This window comes from Armigeres subalbatus, chromosome 2 (assembly GCF_024139115.2).
Source record: "Armigeres subalbatus isolate Guangzhou_Male chromosome 2, GZ_Asu_2, whole genome shotgun sequence".
Taxonomy (NCBI): Eukaryota; Metazoa; Arthropoda; class Insecta; order Diptera; family Culicidae; genus Armigeres; species Armigeres subalbatus.
Genome location: NC_085140.1, coordinates 4770406 through 4793872, shown reverse-complemented (window position 1 = coordinate 4793872; position 23467 = coordinate 4770406). Strand labels below are relative to the sequence as shown.

At 41.6% G+C, this 23467-nt stretch overlaps 1 protein-coding gene across 8 annotated transcripts in view; it reads right to left on the bottom strand.

The window, feature by feature from the left end:
• Positions 1 to 859: 859 nt before the first annotated feature.
• LOC134217538 (epsin-1) overlaps positions 860 to 23467 on the bottom strand; it is a 57386-nt gene continuing 34778 nt past the window's right edge. For 5 of the 8 annotated variants that reach the window (XM_062696301.1, XM_062696303.1, XM_062696302.1 and 2 more), the window contains 11 exons: positions 16760 to 16842; positions 16227 to 16688; positions 15960 to 16165; positions 15748 to 15895; positions 15312 to 15587; positions 15119 to 15238; positions 12552 to 12681; positions 12231 to 12493; positions 12075 to 12167; positions 11555 to 11959; positions 860 to 2799 (listed from right to left, as the gene is read on the bottom strand). In XM_062696301.1, the coding sequence (XP_062552285.1) occupies positions 2737 to 2799; positions 11555 to 11959; positions 12075 to 12167; positions 12231 to 12493; positions 12552 to 12681; positions 15119 to 15238; positions 15312 to 15587; positions 15748 to 15895; positions 15960 to 16165; positions 16227 to 16688; positions 16760 to 16842 (2249 nt within the window). In that variant the 3' untranslated portion in view covers positions 860 to 2736. Of the gene's footprint in view, positions 2800 to 11091; positions 11255 to 11554; positions 11960 to 12074; positions 12168 to 12230; positions 12494 to 12551; positions 12682 to 15118; positions 15239 to 15311; positions 15588 to 15747; positions 15896 to 15959; positions 16166 to 16226; positions 16689 to 16759; positions 16843 to 23467 lie in introns of all 8 variants that reach the window. The other 3 variants (XR_009981083.1, XM_062696306.1, XM_062696307.1) reach the window with 3 other exon arrangements.

Below are 23467 nucleotides of genomic sequence, written 5' to 3'. Positions count from 1 at the left end.
CACCAAAATCTTCGCAGCATGTTTCAAAAAATCCTAAATAAATCAAAGAAAATCACAATAATTAATATGCCTTTTAACATGTGAGTGGAAAATTAAGAATATGTAAATCGTGTAAAAACAGAATTCAGTGTACAACAGAATTCAATGGAAACACAGGGAGCGCAGGAAGCCAAGAATGTTTCCCACTCGAAAACATCCTAGGTAGGACCGAGAATCAATCTTAATCCTAAAAACCTATTCAGATTACGTCATTTATGATGATAAATATCATGATAAAAAGTACCTTGATGCCAATCCCCATACACTAATTTTTTTTTCTAAAATTTGACATGATAATAAATGGAGTAGTCGGAATAAGCTATAAAGTTAACTGGAGACACCTTGATCTAAATATTTATTTTTATTTATTCTTTGATTTTTTGTGAATTTTGCCATGGGGTTAACTCATAGTTTCATTAACGCTAAAGGTCGTAATTGACTAGAAGCCACCCGTGTAAAAAAAGAACTGGGTGTATACCTAATTTACAATAGAAAATAATAAGACCAGATTAGATTAGAGTGGACAAACCTTTTTTTTACGAAAAGCAAATAACTGATTAACACATTACTCAATAATTTACTACTTAACAACATAAAACGCCAAACATTGAGCACATTGCATAGCCTGATAACGTTCCAATAATGCTCACTAATTTCAAACGACTGCTCTCAACCTTGTCTCGTATCTCACATGTTGGGTGCCCGCATCGGATGCTATCGAGCTAGTTTGCATATAGTTTCGCATCGCGATGGCACTGTGACCTGCATTTTCAATCAGGGAAATTTCGGATAAATGTCATACCTAATGCGTACCACAAAGTCGATGGACAAGTATTGAAATCAATTCAATTTATTTTATAAAATATATATAATTTCTTTCTTCCGTTCTAAATAATCTTCGAATTCTATACATTTTTTTTAAATTTACCTTCTCCTGCCAGAGTGTTGACATCATTGAATAAAATTTGCGAATTGTTCCTCTTGCTTAAGATTTGCTTATTGTTGTGAATTGTTAGAAACCAAATACATAATCTTCCATTGTTCAGTTTTGTAACAGTATTTCAGACCTATTTAATGCTCATAAGTAGAGAAACAAGAACCAATAATAAGATGTTATCGAACAAAAAACTATTGCATCTGTTGTTTTTTCAAGTTTACAATATTGTAATATCTGTAGTCACAATTATTCCATTTCTACAATAGATGTATTTTCTTCTGTCAAAATACATAAACGAAAATTAGTAGTAGCAGGAATAAGCTCTTTTTAAAATTATGGGATTATTCACTTAACAGCCTAAGCACCTGTGTAGATTGCCCAAAGTTCAAGGAATATTAGCTTTATTTACTAATCAATGTAAGTTGATTATTCCCAATTCAGTTCTAGATTTACACAGCTGTTTATGCTTTTTAATGAATAAACCTATCATGATTTGTTTCCAAAAAGTTTTTATATACTTTGCATAATCAATAAAAACTAAGCTTTTTTAAATAAATATTAGGGAAATAGCTTACACTTCCACTGCAGAATTAAACAAAATATGATCTCTCTATACAATACTTTTTAAGATAACCAGTATTTGTAGCATTCATGTTTTAATTAATTTCACGTGTTTGTGTCTAGTTTGTAACTAAAGCTCCATTGATTTATTTATAAATTTCTTTGTAAGAAGACATTTCCGGCACAAAAAGCGAAGCCCATCCAAAAAAAAGGTTTACGTTCAATTCTGCCCTACTGCCATCAACTTACACATCTCAAACGGATTTGCAACTGTCGTGTCATTTGAAACCATCTCAGAAACAATCGGCAGAAATCTCATTCTGGGTAGCTTCAATCGAATTTTGAAAGAGGAAAACATCACAAAAGTAATAGTACCACCAATTTTTATTAAAAACTACAACGCACAAAACTGTTTTCTCCCAAAATGTTCATGCTATCATGTAAAAAGTATATGTATGTGTGGTAACAATTATCACATTCACGAAAGAAGTATCCTTTATTTTTTATTTGATTTTTGTTAGCAAAAACGTTCAAAATTGAGTTGTGTGATTAGCAATAAAAAACCACCCCCTTCCCACATCCAGAGTGCGCCTACATGTATGGACAAATAGTTTTTTGTTTTTTAAATTTCTTTTTTGTAGTTCTGTTTTAGCTCCTCTGTTTCATGTTTTACTACAAACATGCTATAGTATGATTAGAGATTTTACTATTTAGTAGTTTCTGTTTAGCAGTCATTTAGGTTATTTTCTAGTTTTTCTTTAACATTTAGTAAGGCATTTTTGATTTTCCACCGTTGTCTACTCTATTAGTATTTTGTAACTGTTTTATGTGAGTGTTCGGCATAGAAGGGTTTTCTGTCTTGCATTAGCGCTGTTTTCAAGTATGAGAAATAAAATTTCGAAAATAAAAGTGGGTTTCAGACGATTTTTTTACTTTTGATTTACATCAATATCTACAGTTTGAGTAACTAATTTACATGGATTTTGGAGGAGATGTAGTACAGTTTAGCTTTTCTGTTATACGCTTTACTTCTTGTATCGTAATAAGTCCTCTGGTTTTCTCTTTCTGTCGTTGTGTTCAGTCGTTCTTTTTGCACAAAGCTTCGCTTTTATGTTGTTCCCCATCACTTGTCTGTTTCGGATCTAGTAAAATTGCTATTGGTTGTTTTCTGTGGTTTCGCTGTAGTGTATGTTTTGCTTTTACGATAGGAATGGATTCGATGACTGCGGATTCATCCAGGGAGCATTATTGTTGATGTTGTTCTGTTGAGATACATTAGAAGATCAAGTTATGTTTGGGTTCCTGATTGAATATGCATTCTCAAAGCAGTTAGTGTGATTAAACAATTCTTAATTGCATAAGCGAAAACGAAAAACTTGAATCAAACCAAAATTATGAAGCTACAAAGCGGTGAAAGAAATTGCAATAGAAAAAAAAAATGTTTTAATTGAATATTTGAAGATCTTGTTAGTCTTTATGTTATTTTCCTTTATTTTCCTTTCAATGTCTTTACACGTTCGCACTGACAATTGAGTTTCTTTTTAGTGCTGCAACTTTAATAAATTGTCGGATTTTTTTTTAATTTTTATCATCCGTATGGGAATTCGTAACTCATGTGGCAAGCATTATGATGGTTCTACACTGAGGATACTGGCCGTAAGATTTTCATACGACCAAACTTATGAGAATGTTTCATACGAATTGAACTATGAAAATTATAGGATCCTTTTTCGATCAATTTTAACTCTTTATTGGGTATCCAACGAGACAGTTTCTCGAAGCGTTGATGGGCGTGTGGCGTGAACGCACGCCTCCTAATCACGACGTCCATGATTCGAGCCCGGGTTACACTTTTTTTTTTTAACAAACTGAAAATATTTCATAAGATTGTCGTATGAAATGCATTCCATAAGAGAATCGTATGAAAATCATTACAATTTCTTGTGGTGAAATTTCATAGGAGAAACGTATGATGTTCTTACGACCAGTATCCTCAGTGTACGTATTAGGAATAGTGATTTTAAGGTTAACGTTAACTAATTTAGATGTTTTGACGGTACAAGTTTGTTTTTCATGAGATTAATGTTATCTTTCTAGATGAAGCTGACGTACATTTTCATGATATGAAATTTCCGTTAGGATAAAATAATTACTCGTCTATAGAAACCCTTTTCGCATGCAACGGTATATGAGCAAATCAGACCACCTTTTGCCAGTGTAGAGACTAGAGAGTCACAATGCCATCATTCCCTTCCTCAAACTTTCCGTCAAAATATCATTTGAACTTGCCTTAAGCCGAGTTGATACTATCTCATTTGATTCCACCACAGATAGCTCTAACTCGACTTATGACGTCTTGTAATTTGAAGTTCTTTTATTGACCAGATGAGCCGATATACACTCCCGGCCAAAAGTTTGGGTTCGCCCTAGAAAAATAAAGGCAAAAGTTTTTGACCGTATTTTACCCGTCTTACATCCGATTTCGGGTATTGTTAGCTCAATACAAAGGGGTTCACTTTCCGGATATCGGGACCGATTTGCGATTTGGGCGTATCTTATTTTGTAAACAAACATTGAAAGGTGAATTCCTGCTAAAGTAAGCATTTCATGAGAAGATCAAGGTATGGATCCGACAGATTATGGTTTCCTCTACCAGATAAGGAAATTAGTTTGGGATAAAAGCGTTTTCATTCTCCGGAATCCGCGGAACAATGTTTGTTTACAAAATAAGTTACGCCCAAATCGCAAATCGGTCCCGATATGCGATTCTGTTGCGCGTCCCTAGCGCGAAATCTATTGAGCCTCTACTGCTGTCAAACAGCAGCTGTGACAACTTCGTGTCTAACGTCACCATGTCATCATCCTATTCATCACGAGCTGAGGTCACGAGTAGAAGCCACAACGTGTGCGCGTTAGTTTTGTTTTATTTCGTTATATGTAGTTCGCATAATAAAGTTATTAGTTGTTACGAGTCACTATAACTCCGTGTTGTCCATCGTAACAAAGTGGCGACGAGTTTGCGGGAATTCGCGTAGTATTGATTTTTGCGTCGCGATAATAAAAGAAGCATATAAACACTTGTAGTGCGGCACCACGTGTGAACATGTCGCCATCACAATCATCGCAGTCCAACAATGGAGAGCAGCCATTCAAAGAGACGATATTGAAAATCCTCAGCAATCAGCAAGCGCTGATGACACAGCTGACGCAACAAGTTTCTGCCATCCAAGGAAACGTTCAGAATGCAAATCGGAATGAGTTGATATTGGATTCCTTAGCAACAAATATCACCGAATTCGCATATGACCTTGAAAAAGGTTGTTCGTTTGATGCCTGGTTCTCACGGTATGCAGATTTATTTGAGAAGGATGCAGCCCAACTTGCAGATGATGCAAGGGACGACTATTATTAAGAAAGTTGAGTCCACATGCGCACGAACGTTACACATCATTCATCTTGCCGAAATTGTCCAAGGAATTTTCATTTGAAGAAACCGTGTCCAAATTGAAGACGATTTTCGGTACACCCGTGTCTACGTTTCATCGACGATATCAGTGCCTTCAAACAACGAAGGACGAAGATGAAGATTTCATCAGCTACTCGTGTAAAGTCAACAAGGCGTGCGTTGATTTCAAGCTCCAAGAATTGCAGGAAGATCAGTTTAAATGTCTTATCTTTGTATGTGGACTCAAGTCACCGAAGGATTCGGATATAAGGATGCGGCTACTTTCAAGAATGAACGAGGGCGACATGACCCTTGAACGAATTGTCGAAGAATGCAAAAGTCTCATCAATTTGAAGCAGGATACGGTACTCATTGGAGGAAAACCGTCCACATCAACCGTTGCTGCTACAAATGCCGTCCGTACGTACTCGCAGTCTAATAGGAAGGAAAAGGCAATCCGTTATAGAGAAAGTGCGCCGAAGTCACCGTGCTGGTCTTGCGGCGGAATGCATTTTTCAAGTCAGTGTGGGTTTAAGGATCATAAATGTCGTGATTGCGGGAGAACGGGACATAAGGAGGGCTATTGCAGCAGTTTTTCATCCAAGCAACGTCCGAAGCCAGGCAAAGGGAAGCAAGTAAACCGTAATAAGCATTCAAACAAGATTGTGGTGGTTAAAACCGGGAGCGAAACAGACGATACGTCGAGACAACCATCAACGGTGTTCCTGTTGACCTTCAACTTGATTCCGGCTCCGACATCACAATTATATCGAAGGAGAACTGGTTCAAAATCGGTTCGCCAAAAACTTCACCACCAGATTGTGAAGTTCAGACCAGGGTAGAAATATTTCACAGTCAATGCAGTGAAAAACATGGATCTCAGTATAATTTGCAGTCGCCTTCTTCGCCGCCGTGGTGAGTGCGACTGGGTGCAGCCGAAAAATCATTTCCAACACCGACCTTTCAATTTCGCATTCAGCCACTCACAAGTCACTCTGACATGCTGCTCAGTTCGCTCCTTACCATATGACTGTGAGTGGCCCATTTAAACGCGTGGTGAATTTTTTCAATTTGCTGGGTGAATGTGTACATTTTGCTGTGGTAGATTTCATCTTCGCGGCGCAGTGGGTGATGTGAGTTCTGTTGTTTACTTTTTTGCCTCTCCGGGAATGTGAGGTTGATTTCAGAAGAAAATAAAAACATGATATAAAAAAACATCACCTTCATCCAGTGCTGCCGAAAATTTACAACCCTGGTTCAGACTGCATCTGGCGACACGACAGACTAGGCATCGACGCAATGTTCCGCGCCTACATTGGCATCAGCGGCAATCAAAGAGAAGGTGACTGTTACGTCTGTTCTTCAAATCTGTCTCTCAACGTCCTAGGCTCAGATCTACTCGACAAATTTGGGCTGTGGGACGTACCATTTTCGTCCTTCTGTAAGGTGATTGATGTCAAGCAAGAAAAAAAGTCGCGGAATTGAAAGCAATATTTCCAAACGTTTTCACCGACCGGTTGGGTCTACCTCGACGTCAATGCCTCGACGTTTGGAAGAAGTAATAATGAGAAAAGGCGATGCTACACATTATTGAAGACATTTATTAATCGAACAAAAGTCAATAAAGTGTTTGTTTTTTCAAAAAATTATCTTGTCTTTATACTTATTTCCAACCCAAAAATTCAAAAAATGCAAATATAGGTTTTTATGTGTAAACAACTCAAGAAACAAAATATTTATCGTCAATGACACTGCATTAACAATCTACTGTGTACAAGGTTTTGAACGAATATTGATTAGAGAATTATATTTTGCTAAATTATTGCATGTCTTTATACTTATTTCCGGCAGTGTATGTACGAAGATGCAGGTGCACTTGACCCTCCATGACGACGCTCGACCGGTGTTTAAACCAAAGCGTCCGGTGTCGTATAGCATGGAAGCTGTCGTGGAAGACGAGTTGAACCGGCTTCAAGACAAAGGAATAATCACTCCAATTACGTACGCGGAATGGGCAGCGCCAATAGTGGTTGTACGTAAACCGGATCGTACCGTCCGAATTTGTGCCGACTTCTCTACTGGGTTAAACCGCCTCTCCCGGAAGATATATTCAATCGGATGGCCAACTGCACTGTGTTTAGCCATATCGATTTATCGGATGCCTATCTTCAGGTCCAAGTAGATGAAGAAAGTCGAAAGCTGATCAACATCAATACGCACAAGGGCCTTTACCAGTTCAACCGTTTATCCCCCGGTATCTAGAGTGCCCCTGGATCTTTCCAGCAAATAATGGATGCAATGCTAGCCGGACTGACCTGTACATGTCCATACTTTGACGACGTCCTTGTCGGAGGCCGTACAGAGGAGGAACATAGGCAGAACCTACACAAAGTTTTAGAACGCCTCCAAGACTTTGGGTTTACAGTAAAATTCGGAAAATGTCATTTCTTCATGCGTCAGGTAAATTACCTGGGGCAGTTGCTGGACAAGGAGGGCGTCCGCCCTGATCCTGAAAAAGTGAAAGCTATAGTTAACATGCCTCCACCCAATGACATCGCGACACTGCGTTCGTATCTGGGAGCAGTTAATTACTATGGGAAATACATCCGGGAAATGAGGAAGCTTCGTCAACCACTGGACGAACTACTGAAACAAGGAGTCTGTTTTCGATGGTCCGATCAGTGTCAACAGTCCTTTGATCGATTAAAAGAAATATTACAATCACCTCTAATGTTGACACACTATAATCCTCGCCTCGACATCGTAGTATCAGCGGATGCATCTAACGTTGGCATTGGTGCCCGAATAGCTCATCGTTTTCCGGATGGGTCAGAAAAGGCTGTATATCACGCATCAAGGAGCCTTACACCGGCAGAAAGTCGGTATAGCCAAATCGAAAAGGAGGCATTGGGTTTGGTTTATGCTGTTACAAAATTTCATCGCATGGTTTATGGCAGACGTTTCACACTACAGACCGACCATAAACCCATAAACCATTGTTGGCCATTTTCGGGTCGAAACAAGGAATTCCGCTATACACTGCCAACCGCCTGCAAAGGTGGGCGCTCACTATGTTATTGTACGATTTTCAAATCGAGTACATTTCAACGAATCATTTCGGGCACGCGGATATCCTGTCACGGTTAATCAATTCTCATATCAAACCAGATGAAGATTTTGTCATCGCATCTATTGAGATCGAAGAAGTCATCTGCAATATTGTAGGTCAGTCAATTGAGCATCTTCCAGTTTCCTATAAAACAATTGCAGAAGAGACTGCTAAGGATGAAACGCTTCAAAGTATAACGAGTTTTATCAGGAAGGGCTGGCCCGGCAAGGCACTGCTGGAGGATCGTGGTCTGTAACAGTATTTCGCTCGTCGAGAATCTCTTTGTGAAGCGCAAAAGGTCCTGATGTATGGAGAACGAGTCATTATTCCAAGAAAGCTTCAACAGAAGGTTTTTCGGCAATTACATAAGGGTCACCCAGGTATTGAACGGATGAGGTCGTTAGCACGAAATTTCGTATATTGGCCGAACATCGACGAACACATAACTGATCTAGTCAGAAACTGTCAAGAATGCGCTGCTGTAGCCAAGACTGACACTAAAACCAAATTGGAACCTTGGCCTACTGCCGTTAAACCCTGGCAAAGAGTGCATGTGGATTTCGCAGAACTGTTCGATGAATAATTTTACAGATTTTCGGTGGTTTTGACAGTTGAACAAAGGAAAAATCGCAGAAAAATTTGTGAAATAATTACCGAACTGTTCTGCTGTTGAGATTTCGTTGATTTGAAGCAAAATTCACCGAAATCTGTGGAATGATTTAAGTGTGTACGTTCCTTCAGTAGATACGTTCGTTATTGTTTACGACGGGTTGATTTGATATTTCTTCCTACGAAAGTCACGACTAAAGTTGAGTAAATCGTAAAAAACCTTGTACCGTAAAAAACTAAAATAAAGTTTCGTATGGAAATTTTTCTTGGGTAGTTCACAGTGCGCATTTTCGCAGGACAACGTCTGCCGGGTAGATTAGCGTTGTATATTAATCGAATGGGGCTCACTGTCACACCTCCAACCGCACTTAAAATTTGGTTACAGGAACATTACCGTTCTGGGCGAAGGAATTATTCAGTATGGCGCATTATGAAGACCAAGGCCGTACCTGAAGGGAAGTGGATCCAGGCTACATTATTATAATCTGCCATGCGTCCGGAAGTATGTGGAAGCCGTAATTGCAATAGATGATTCACATAGTGATAATTTATTTTAGAGCGTTATGGAGGAACTGTGTCCGATTTTATAATTCTTCAATTTACTTCCTCTATAATCAACTTTGTTTGTACTAACAAATGCGTATTTCGTTTTCTACTTGGTGGTCTACTACATTTCTTCGGTGTTTTGTTTGTCTTCCCTCTGATCGATCTACCTTGCTCGCCTTGGATCGTTGTCGAGAATCATTTTCACTAGATTACTGTCCGACATTTCGACTATGTGCCCGGCCCATCGCAGTCGTCCAATTTCCGCGGTTTGAACGATGGATAGTTCTTCTAACAGCTGATGCAACTCGTTGTTCTTTCGCCTCCTCCACGCACTGTCCGCCTTCTGCACCTCACCATAGATGGTACGCAGCACTTTCCTTCCGAAAGCTCCAAGTGCGTGTTGATCATCAACGTGCATCGTCCAGGTCTGCTGGTCTAATGAGCGTTTTGTAGATAGTCAGTTTGATACGGCGACGAACTCTATTCGATTTCCTGCCACGATGCGTCTCCGAATTTCTCCGCTGGTATCGTTATCGGAGGTCACCAGTAAGCTTAAGTACACAAACTCTTCAACTACCTCGATTTCGTCACAACCGATTCAAACTCATGGTGGAACTCATGTACTTCGTCTTCGACGTATTAATGACTAGTCCGATCCTCTTTGCTTCCCTCTTCAGTCTGATGTAGGTTTCTTCCATGTCCATCTTCTCAAAGTGCCGTAATATCAATGCGGCGAACCCAAACAGCTGAACCGGCTTCGTAAAAATCATACCACTTATGTCAATCCCTTGTAATTGTATTACTACCTCTAAAGCGAAGATGAATAGCAGGCACGAAAGCAGTAACCCTCTACGCGTTTCGAAGAGACTAGAGAATCCCCCTGAAACTCGAACTACGCACATCATCTGATTCATCGTCGCCTTGACCAACCTAATCAGTTTATCCGGAAATCCGTGTTGGTGCATTAGCTGTAACAGCCGGATCCGATTGATTGTATCATATGCGGCTTTGAAGTCGATGAATAGATGATGAGTGGGCACGTTGTATTCGCGGCATTTCTGCAATACCTGGTGTACGGCAAACACCTGGTCGAACGATCGCCCATAAATCCCGCCTGGTACTGCCTCACAATTTCACGACGGCATAACATTTGGGAGAATACCTTGTAGGCGGCTAATGTGATTGCGCGGTAGTTACAATCCAGCTGATCGCCCCCTTTTGTAGATGGGACACACGACCCCTTCCGTCTAATTCGTTGGCAATTGTCTCTATTCGTATTATCTTCTATGTCGTTCGTAAGGATTGCCATCACAAATATTGCCCTCCGTTCGCTTTCAAATCCACTTCTATAGAACATTCTTCATGCCTGCAGGATCCTAACGGAATTATCAAATCTAGACTTTTGCCTCCAATTCTATCATGAACATGTACGTCTAAGTTTGGAAGATGATATTAGTACCATTGTATGTATAATGGTCAAGCTCAACTAGACGATTAGAAAATCGTTTATATGGAATTACATGATTAAAACTATGAGATCTGACAACTAAATTTTTAAGTTGAACGTAAGAATAGTAAATAGATAAAAATGACGCAATTTTTTTTTTTTTAATTTCAAGATATGTACAAAGTGTCTGCATTACAAGCACATGCAATCGAACATATGAATGGGCTCAATTAAAAATAAGCGGAAACGATAATATACGTATGATTTTAGTAAGGAATTAAACATATATCAATCATTTTGTAAATACAAAATAGCAATTTAAATAAGAGATTATTAGTTACAGTAAGCTGATTTGTTAAAGACAGTAAGCGTGAGACTCAACAGAATGTGTTCATTACCAGACTAATAGACCCGTAAAAAAACAGCGCTATCATTTCGAGCTTGCAATATAAAAGTAGTAGTAGTAGTAGTCGTAGCATCAGCTGTAATAGCACTATTCTACCGTCCCTTTAGATCGGAGCGATCCCAGTTTTATTTAAGCGTCCAAGCTCCCATTGGTTGCTGCAGGGCAATCCAATCGCATTTTACACAACACAAATGATCGACAGTTACGGAAGGAAATTTTGTCAGGCGATATATGGGAACGCGTTCATTGGAGATGAGTATTAAGGCAGCATGGAATAGAAAAAGAGCAGACAGAGATAATGTTGAACAGTTTGATGACTGATGCTAGTGATGTATCGGGCGATAATTGTGTCCTAACGATTGTGTCTGTCATGCCATGTGACATATCTAACTTGATTTAGCGCGTTCTAGAACAGAACTCTACGTTAGATGATCGAAGGTGGAGGCATTACTCACATGGTTGGTTTTGTAATTGTCAGAATCGGATGCAATATCGTTACCAAAACCGAAATCATAGAGTTCGCCTAGTTCCGACTGATTGTTGTAGATAGGAGGCGGATGAGAGGGCGGTTGTTGTCTTGGATTGGTAATAGTTTCCAGGGGAGCATTGGCGTTATTGATGGGCTGCTTGCCAATGTAGGTAGTGGGAAGGAAATTGGGATTGAAAACTTCATCATGAGTATCATGCATGATCGCACCACCACCATGCTGATTGTTGTTATCGTAATCAACGGAAACGGGAATAGGACTATTATTGTTAGTATCGAAACCACGATCAAAGATCGTATCGTCGGTTAATCCAAACGAAGAAATAGTGTGAGGATCGTGAACTGTTCCAGTGCTATAGTTATGCTCACCAAACTTGACGAGAGGCATACAATACAGATATGTTTAACAGACATTTAGGACGTTAGTGAATTCAGCTTTCATGTCAACTGATGGGCGATTTAAGAGAAGTCGAAAAATAAGTACTTACTTGCGCCGCAGCGGTAGGATTAACTGGTGCCCATGGATCCTGATTAAGCGTCACTGGGAAAGGCGATTGTTTCAGCTGATTAATGGACGGAACCTGAAGTATTTAATAGAACGGAAAATTGGAATGGAAATCGGAAATATGTTTTCGCAAACCAACCTGTGGCTGATTCTGCTGGAACAGGTTTTTCTGCACTGGAGCTGCGTCACCGAAGGGATTATAAGCCGGCGCACCTGGCGCCACCGCACCTGGTGCCGTCGTTACTGGTTTGATGAGGTTGTCCAGATTAACCAGCGAGGAGTTTTCACCAAGGAACGAGGCAGGTGTCTTCTTCGTTGTCGCCGTTGCTGATGGAGTAGAGTTGCTAGCTGAACTGGAGGTGTTGCTTGACGATAGCGGGTCTAAGTCGTCCAGTAACGATCCTTAGAATAAATTTGATTAAATGTTGTGCACAGGCAGTTTTATTAAATTGTTGCTTACCACTATTATTATTCAAGTTGTTGTTTACTGCATTGCTGTTATTGCTCCGTTTTGTGATGATATCAAACTCATCGAGTTCTGAAGCAGGCGAGGTAATAGCTCCCACTGGAGAAGGTCGATGTGCAGGCAACTAAAATAATTCAAATTAGAATAAATTATTTTACTTCTAAGTTAAGCGGGTTTGTTGAAATGTTTGCATTTTTATTTTCTTTTGTAGTCGATAAAATGGTCGATGCAAATTATTTTTTGTCGGATTTTCTTCAACATTTTCGGGAAAAACTTCAACATTATGGGCAGGTTTATTAGATTTCCTCTCCATTAATGAATGCCCACACTTTGTCTTTGACACCTCTCATGAGGTTTATGAATACGAAGAATACGAAGTTTGACCTTCAAACACAAAACTTTTCAATTGGACAAAGTTCCGGAGATTAAACCACCCGACTTGGATATTAGAGTTCCAGGTTATTATAAGTCCTTTAGCATAGCATAGGTTATTGCACACGTCGTGGGTGGCTATACAATGCTCAACTGAGCAATCTACTACATCCGATTCTGTTTTTACACGGATTTTTTTTACACGGTTGTGTAAAAAAAATCCCATACAAAATTTTAGCAAAGTTGCTCCATTTTGCATCGTCGAGAAATCATAAAACTTTTCTTACACGGATTTTCGAATTTTGAACTGAAAACTTTTTTTTACACGGAACGCATCCCCCGTGTAAAAAAAGAATTGGGTGTGTATGTATATTATCGCAAATTGTTATTGTTGCAAATTGCAGTTGTATACCTGAACACGTCCTTACAATCACATTAGAAAGGGAAGGAATGTTACTTCAACAGCTTCTAATGAAAAAGCAGGGAACCCATACTGCCTTCATAGATGTCTCGGAAAGGAAAATTTGTGTTGGTTAGTTGTAGGAAGAGCAGTAGCCGTTTAAGGATACCTTCGTCTCTGTAGATTTGCCTATTGATGGTACCCGTCAAGAAGCACGGCTGGCTTATCTGGCAACACCTACATAAGGCCTGCCAAACCAAGAACTTTTTGGTGAATTTGTCCACCTTCATCATCCTCATATCCTTAGAAAGAGCCAGCCGAAATGAGACAACTTAAAACTCCTGCCCGGTTATTGCTTTGCGTCCGCCTTGATGTAAGTCTCATCGTCCATCTTGGTTTCGTCAACCACTCTCGGTACAGCTTCCTGGCGCAGGTTTTGACGAACGTCTTTTATTTGTCGTTACAATTTGATGCTTTATTGATCTTGTAGACGTGGTGACCGGCATGTTTTATTGTTTTTTCGACAAACCAGATTCAAACCGCCGCTTTCTTCGCTACATCGCGATTCGAAAGATTCGGTCGACGCTTGAACAGATTCAATACCTTTCTTGCTTTCCCGGATTAGTTGTTTTAGTTTCTTGCCGCTGGCTGGCCGTCGCAGGGTCGTTTGGATCTCCTTGATCGATTTCACTATCCGTGGGTGACACCGTCGAATGATGGATTCCCAGGTTCATCTATGAGTCGTCGGATTTTCCACAATGGCGCACAACACTTTTAGGCGGATCTGCTCTCGTTTCAATGCCATCTCAATAACCACTTGACATTTGCCAATGTGAACATTAGGCAATTTTAACTCTTAGCTACACATTAAAAAGTTCTAAACAATACAATGTGTCTTTATTTTCATCGAGTACAGTGTTTAAGTATTTTTACTTATGCAATGAAAGGCATAAAAAAAAATTTATTACAAATTGATCTTGAATGGAATTATCTTCTTCTTCTTCTTCTTATTGGCATTACATCCCCACACTGGGACAGAGCCGCCTCACAGCTTAGTGTTCATTAAGCACTTCCACAGTTATTAACTGCGAGGTTTCTAAGCCAGGTTACCATTTTTGCATTCGTATATCATGAGGCTAGCACGATGATACATTTATGCCCAGGGAAGTCAAGACAATTTCCAATCCGAAAATTGCCTAGACCGGCACCGGGAATCGAACCCAGTCACCCTCAGCATGGTCTTGCTTTGTAGAAGCGCGTCTTACCGCACGGCTAAGGGGGGACTTATAATAGCTCGTAATCATGACAAGTGAACAGATCTACATTTAATTTTCTCTTTATTCTGACTAGCGAAGGGTTTGAATGAGTTAGCTGAGTATGGCACATTATAGCTTAACCCTTGAAAGCAAAATTATATTTCGCTATCATAAATATTGGTCACAATTACCTTTAATTTCCGATCAATATTTAGAATTGCATAGTTAAAGGAGGGGCCCTCCTTAGCCGTGTGGTAAGACGCACGGCTACAAAGCAAGACCATGCTGAGGGTGGCTGGGTTCGATTCCCGGTGCCGGTCTAGGCAATTTTCGGATTGGAAATTGTCTCGACTTCCCTGGGCATAAAAGTATCATCGTGCTAGCCTCATGATATACGAATGCAAAAATGGTAACTTGGCTCAGAAACCTCGCTGTTAATAACTGTGGAAGTGCTTAATGAACACTAAGCTGCGAGGCGGCTCTGTCCCAGTGTGGGGATGTAATGCCAATAAGAAGAAGTTAAAAAATCTTACCGCAAAAGTGCCTTCCGCTACTGGCGCCCAAGGATCTTGCTTGACTAGATTTGAGCTAGGAGCTTGCCAAGGATCAGCCGTAGGCACTGGTGTGGTTCGTTTTGCCTGCCACGCATCGCTCTTTAATCAGACAAGAAAATAACTTTTTTTATAGAGCAGGTTCTTATATGATATGCGCCAGTTTGTAACTTACCGCACTGGGAGCAGACGTTTTAAGCCATGGGTCCACATTTCCGTTGGTTCCTGAAGGGGCTGTCGCTCCAGCACCGGTTCCATTCTGAAGCCACCCTTCCACCGATGAACCTGATGTTACCGAGGGCGAATGTGTCCGCGCTGGAACCCATGCTTCCAATCCAATACCAGGCGCTGCTGCCGGCGGCCTTGATGTGGGTGGAGGAAGGGCCGAAGCACTGTTTAACCAAGGATCCACTACTGGGGGAGATGACGTCCGTGACCATGGATCAGATGTCTGCAACATAGCATATTTAGTAAATTGTCGAGCTCAAAAATGGTTGATTCAGTATAAGTTGAGATTGGAGTCCCTTCCGCAATTTCTAACGGCTAAATATCAATTTCTGTATTAATTACACAATGGTAATGATTTTGTCTTAAATTGATTTAATGATTACCTGTGGCCTCGATCCTCCGGCTACTGGCAAACCCCATGGATCAGTACTGGTAGAAGGTCCCGGCTGTGAAGGACTGGAAATACTAGCGGCCCCGAACGAAATGTCCAGCAAATCGACTAGGGCGCTATCTGCTGGTTTGGCATCATGTCTGAAAAAAGGGAATGAAGTCTACTTTATAATTGCCTATAAAATATTAAAAAAAAAGTCCATACTTGAAGTCCTGCTCACTCTGGCTTAGTGCCAGCTGCAACCGTACATCGTCGCTCCTTCGCTTTTGCTCTTCTTGTTCAGCCTCTTCACGTGACATTGCCATCGCCAACTGTAGCTGCAGTTCTTCTTCTCCTACCGTCTGAGGCCTGACAAATTCGATTTCCGACACTGGTCGACCCGTTGGCTCCCCTTCACCCCAATTCGGAGGCTGCAGTAAAGAAAAATATAAATTGAACAAACATGGCTCAAAACACTAAACGTTTGCTTACCCGTGCATCTCTGGTAGTGGGACCATCGATAGAGCCATCGGAACCGAATCCGCTGGCTGTCCGGGCAAAGCGTTCTTTTGCTTTTAACGCCCTTGCTCGTTCATTTTTCAGCCGTTCGTCATCTTTCAGCAGTGACACCAGCTGTTTGGCTTTCTCCCGCACGTGCATGCCTTGGTCCTTACCCTCCTCGACGTATTGGAAATCTTTCAACGTCTGGATTGCGTAAATATTTTCTTTACATTGTTGTGCCACCTTTTCGGTACCTGTTTTTATTAGATATTCGAGCAGCAGTAGGGCCTTGTACACGTGGCGCCAATTTTTTCCATGGTCGTTGGTTCGTTTCCAAATCATTTGCATAATCTCTGAAAAGGCTACCACGTTGTAGGTCAGATCAGCAATTTCCGCCATTATAGTCGATGAGGGACCCCACGGGTCGTTCGATGTCGCCTCCCGTACTTTGACCTTCGAATGCAGAGTTTTGATACCTTTAATTAATTTATTTTTTTCAGGTAAATGCCGTACCGTAAGCTTACCTGTGCATCGGAATAGTTGTGTGCAAGATTTTTGATGTTTCGCCGTATGCCAGCGACATTCATTTGCGTGTCGTTTCGTTTCACTGCAATGAGTTAAGGGAAATGTTAGGCAAAAGCGATTTGATGCGTACCTCGCTCTGAACAGGGTAATCATAATCATATTATTTTAATAGGAACATATTTATTCGACTGGGTCTTATTTTATTTCCATATACTATTTGGCAATAAATGTAAAAATCAATCCATGAATGGGTAGTTGCAGCCCGAGCGATGCTGATATCATAGGTAATAAAACTACCAAAATAAAACAAACAGTTATTATAAATAATGAGATGGATGTATTACTTCTGCGTTAAGTTAAACACGTTTTACAATGATATATAGCATGGTTTCCCAAACTGTGGGTCCCGACCCCCAGGGGGGTCGCGAGCGGATTGTTGGTGGGTCGCGCAGAACAAATATTAATTGCAGCTCGAATGCCGAACCTTTTGATCATTTTTTTCAGGATTATCATTTTTTTATTTTAAATATCCACGCTATTTTATTTAAACATTTATGTATAAAAGCTGTCCCCTTAATGAAGTAAAATAAAAACGCTAACATTTTGACAAACAATACCATGTTCGTCATTTTTTGCATTTGTACATGTAAGGTAACGTGAATATTTTTTATGTGGAAGAAGCCGTAACAGATGACATTCTGATTCAATTAATGCTTAATACTACTTGGTAAAATGAATTTTTTCATATATACCTATAGGTGGGTCGCGAAACATATAGAATTTTGCTAGGTGGGTCGCATACCCAAAGGTTTGGGAAGCTCATTATATGGAAATGCTAAAATCATCATTTCAATGCAGATGTATATTTCCATGGTTAAATTAGAGACGAAAGTATAGATTTGATGGGTCCGATAAGGCAGACATAACATTTTTTATATAGAAGTGGATACGGAAGCCAGCGGAGGGAAATTTTAGTGACGATAAATTCTATCTACCAAGCTTCAATTTGAAGTGGAAGGGAAGAGAATCAGCGTGTAAACTGCTTCTTCAAAAATTGAACCATAATATCATATTTAGAACATAAGCTCTTTGAAGAGAATAAACACCTTTGCTTCAGGCTTTCGATGACATCGTGCGTAAATCGTTTCGAAGCAGTTTACTGAATTTTTTTCAAGAAATTCTGCTAAATTTACGCATGAAAATGCTTTGAATTTTTAAGTGATTTTTTCCTAAAATTTCCCGGAAAATTATATTAATTTTTTTTTCTAAATTGGGGGAAACTCTTGAATTCCCACGGGAAAAATATTCCTGAACCATGCTGTAGAAAGCTTCTAAATTTTATCGAGCAATTCTTTAGAATTTTACCGAAAAAATCTTCAATATTACCACTGTCATATTATTTCATCAATTTACCCGAATTTTCTTCTAACAATCCACGAAAAATGGTCAATTTTTTGCCAGAAAATTCTTTAGAATTAGCAAGGTAAATTTGTCTGAGTTTCCCTGAGAAATGTTATCGAAACTTCTATGGGAAATTTTGCGAAATTGCGACGGGAATTCTTTTGAATGTACACATTTTTGCCTTTCTCGTATAATACTAAGTAAACTGTGTGAATTTGTGAACTTGGGCTCACTAAATTACCTAAATAACAAAACCAGCGTAAAAAATCGCGTAAAAAGATTTTTTCAAAAAAATGCTTTGATTTCCTTATCCCCGTAATAAATGATTGCTAGATTGTGTATTTTTGGCTTTATTAATCGAATCGAATCAGCCGGAAACTATATAAAAGTTCAATTAATCATCATACAATCTTCTGTGAAATTGTTCTGTAACATACCAACTGCCCTTTTTTGCGATTCTGAGCTCAATCGAGGAATCAGAACCTATTTCCAGATCGAATGAGGGACGGAGGTGTATTTTCCTATGCATGTTGGCGGAAATCCACGTATGCGCCATTTTACAGCATACATGTTTTCCATTTTTCTGTTAAAGAGTACGATGAGTACTACTCGTCAACACCATTTTTGTAAATCACTTTGTCAGATTACGGCAGTTATGCAACAAGCGATTGAATTTTGAGCGACTGCCCCGTAGAATTCGACAACTTTTGTTTCCTGGGCCAGTCTAATCTACAATGTAGATGGATTGTTTCCGACGCATGAACTTTCGCACACTGTGACAGCCCTTCCCTAAACGTGGAATAAATCTCTCAGTTATAGAAATGAAAAAACCATTTTAGGGGAATAGATTTTACTTTTTCCTTCAATTTATGTCTATTTGCGGAAATCTGAGTACATTGCGGGCAGCAGGGACTATGTCCAAGGGCTTGACGATCCCTCCCCAGGCCATCTGCGAGTTGTGGGGCTTGCCAAGGATGTGGTGGGGTTTGACAGTGGACCCTGTTGAACCTCTATAAAAAGCTGCATGTATCCGCAAGTAGGCCCCACCAAAGCGACCGTGTGCCGCTCAAAGCGCACAAGCCCAAGTCCTGGTGTTAGGTGGGACGCTAAACAGCCCTGACACGACGGCCCTCCGACGAGACAGGAGGTTTGCGCAGGCCCAATAAGCCTAGGCGGCGGAAAACCAATCATTACGAACAATATAAGAGATAATGCGACTCGATATAATCGGCAAAGACCTAGGCGACGAATACAGGATCACGATTGGAAGCTTGGAACATGGAATTGCAAGACGCTAGGTTTCGCAGGTTGCGACAGGATGATCTACGATGAATTACATCCTCGCAACTTCGACGTCGTGGCGCTGCAGGAGATTTGCTGGACAGGACAGAAAGTGTGGAAAAGCGGGCATCGAGCGGCTACCTTCTACCAAAGCTGTGGCACCACCAACGAGCTGGGAACCGGCTTCATAGTGCTGGGTAAGATGCGCCAACGCGTGATTGGGTGGCAGCCAATCAACGCAAGGATGTGCAAGCTGAGTATTAAAGGCCGTTTCTTCAACTATAGCATCATCAACGTGCACTGCCCACACGAAGGGAGACCCGACGACGAGAAAGAAGCGTTCTATGCACAGCTGGAGCAGACATACGATGGATGCCCACAGCGGGACGTCAAAATCGCATCGGCGACATTAATGCTCAGGTAGTAGGGGAGGAAATGTATAGACCGGTCATCGGACCGGATAGTCTGCATACCGTACCAAATAACAACGGCCAACGATACATAAACTTTGCAGCCTCCAGCGGAATGGTAGTCAGAAGCACCTTCTTTCCCCGCAAAAATATCCACAAGGCCATATGGAGATCACCTAACCAAGAAACGGAAAACCAAATCGATCACGTTCTATACGACGGTAAATCGTCGGAGAAGGATCACGAACGTCCGTACTCACCGCAGTGCGAATATTGAATCCGACCACTACCTCGTTGCAGTACGGCTGCGCTCAAAACTCTCGACGGTGTACAACACGCGTCGAAGTCGGGCGGCTACAAGACGGTAGCCTAGGCCAAGGATACACGCAGCAGCTGGAAGTGGCACTTCTAACGGAAGAGCAGCTAGGCGCAGCGTCTCTTGAAGATGGCTGGAGAGATATTCGATCCGCCATTGGTAGCACCGCAACCGCTGCACTTGGCACGGTGCCCCCGGATCAGAGAAACGACTGGTATGACGGCGAATTTGAGCAGTTAGTGGAAGAGTTGAATGCAGCATGGGCGAGATTGCTTCAACACCGCACGAGGGCGAACGAGGTACGATATAAACGGGCGGGTAACAGACAAAACTCGATTTTCCGGAGGAAAAAGCGCCAGCAGGAAGATCGAGACCGCGAAGAGACGGAGCATCTGTACCGCGCTAATAACACACAAAAGTTCTGTGAGAAGTTAAGCCGTTCACGTAAGGGCCACGTACCACAGCCTGATATGTGTAAGGACCTTCTTACGAACAAGCGTGAGGTGCTCCAGAGGTGACGGCAGCACTACGAAGAACACCTGAATGGCGATGTGGCAGACGAAGATGGCGGTATGGTGATGGACCTGGGAGAACGCGCGCAGGACATAATTCTACCGGCTCCGGATCTCCAGGAAATCCAGGAGGAGATTGGCCGGCTGAAGAACAACAAAGCCTCTGGGGTTGACCAACTACCAGGAGAGCTATTTAAACACGGTGGTGAGGCACTGGCTAGAGCGCTGCACTGGGTCATTACCAAGATTTGGGAGGAGGAAGTTTTGCCGCAGGAGTGGATGGAAGGTGTCGTGTGTCCCATCTACAAAAAGGGCGATAAGCTGGATTGTAGCAACTACCGCGCAATCACATTGCTGAACGCCGCCTACAAGGTACTCTCCCAAATTTTATGCCGTCGACTAGCACCAATTGCAAGGGAGTTCGTGGGGTAGTACCAGGCGGGTTTTATGGGCGAACGCTCCACCACGGACCAGGTGTTCGCCATTCGCCAAGTACTGCAGAAATGCCGCGAATACAACGTGCCCACACATCATCTATTCATCGACTTCAAAGCCGCATATGATACAATCGATCGGGACCAGCTATGGCAGCTAATGCACGAACACGGTTTTCCGGATAAACTGACACGGTTGATCAAAGCGACGATGGATCGGGTGATGTGCGTAGTTCGAGTTTCAGGGGCATTCTCGAGTCCCTTCGAAACCCGCAGAGGGTTACGGCAAGGTGATGATCTTTCGTGTTTGCTATTCAACATCGCTTTGGAAGGGGTAATACGAAGAGCAGGGATTAACACGAGTGGTACAATTTTCAATAAGTCCGTCCAGCTATTTGGTTTTGCCGACGACATAGATATTATGGCACGTAACTTTGAGAAGATGGAAGAAGCCTACATCAGACTGAAGAGGGAAGCTAAGCGGATCGGACTAGTCATCAACACGTCGAAGACGAAGTACATGATAGGAAGAGGTTCAAGAGAAGACAATGTGAGCCACCCACCGCGAGTTTGCATCGGTGGTGACGAAATCGAGGTGGTAGAAGAATTTGTGTACTTGGGCTCACTGGTGACTGCCGAAAATGACACCAGCAGAGAAATTCGGAGACGCATAGTGGCTGGAAATCGTACGTACTTTGGACTCCGCAAGACGCTCCGATCGAATAGAGTTCGCCGCCGTACCAAACTGACAATCTACAAAACGCTCATTAGACCGGTAGTCCTCTACGGACACGAGACCTGGACGATGCTCGTGGAGGACCAACGCGCACTTGGAATTTTCGAAAGGAAAGTGCTGCGTACCATCTATGGTGGGTGCATATGGCGGACGGTACGTGGAGGAGGCGAATGAACCACGAATTGCATCAGCTGTTGGGAGAACCATCCATCGTTCACACCGCGAAAATCGGACGACTGTGATGGGCCGGGCACGTAGCCAGAATGTCGGACAGTAACCCGGTGAAAATGGTTCTCGACAACGATCCGACGGGCACAAGAAGGCGAGGTGCGCAGCGGGCAAGGTGGATCGATCAGGTGGAAGATGACTTGCGGACCCTCCGTAGACTGCGTGGTTGGCGACGTGTAGCCATGGACCGAGCCGAATGGAGAACACTCTTGTATACCGCACAGGCTACTTCGGCCTTAGTCTGAATAAAATAAATAATGAGTTTGCAGCGGTTTCTGTAAACATTTTTTTTTCCAAGGGGGACCCTTGACAAAAAACAATATTTTTGAATAACTCTGGAAGGCAATGGCCGATCGAACCAATTTTCAATAGGAAACAACTAGACCGCAATCCGCGTCGATTGTCGACGAAGGAGAGAGAACCGCCGCAACCGGGGACATTCGCCTCCTCTACGATATCTCACGACGCTTAAGCGGGGCGAAGATGAATGCAACGATGCCTGTGAAAGACGCGAATGATCAGTTATTGACCGACCCAACTGACCAGCTGAAACGCTGGTTCGAGCACTTCGAACAACTTCTTCAAGTGCCAGCCAGCCCTAGAAACATTTTGGCTTTTTGATGGTTTTATTACACTCTTATAGAGTAGATAATAGTCTTCAAGATCGTTATAAAACTTAAAATGTTACATGGGAACAGGCATGGGAAAAATCAAATTTTCAAATAATCGAGGATGAGCAACACTCTCATGCGATCACAAATCCAAATTATCAATTGATAAAAACTCGCTAGCGAGTGAGAATCGTTCGACAATTGTATCTCGATTTAAGCACTTACCGTTACTTTTTGAACTTATTTCTCTACCTAACAATAAAACACAATGCCAAGCATCAGAATGAATTTCATTGTTGACATTAAATTTGTATTGGAAAGGTTTAAATTTAATTGATAATTTTGTGTTTATTATCAATTGATTCCAAAATTTGAAAAGTCATCGCCAAGGAAAACTCGCCTACTTTTCACACCTGAGATGTTATCAAATGATAACTCCAATCATTATCGTGTGAGAATGATTCAACACAACCCTGCTTGGGAGGCCATCACCATCTCGGCATGATCTGCCTAGGATCCGTCATATAACACGCGTCAATACCGAAGCTCCATCACTGCTAGAGATTCAAACAGCCATCCAAAGCATGAAATCAAATAAAGCCCCAGGGGTCGATCGCATATCAGCCGAGATGCTCAAAGCTGACCCCATGACATCCGCTCAACTACTGCATCGTTTATTTCGTAACATCTGGGACACCGCAACTTTCCCAGTCGACTGGATGTAAGGTATCTTAGTGAAGGTTCCCAAAAAGGGTGACCTGACTGTATGCGATAACTG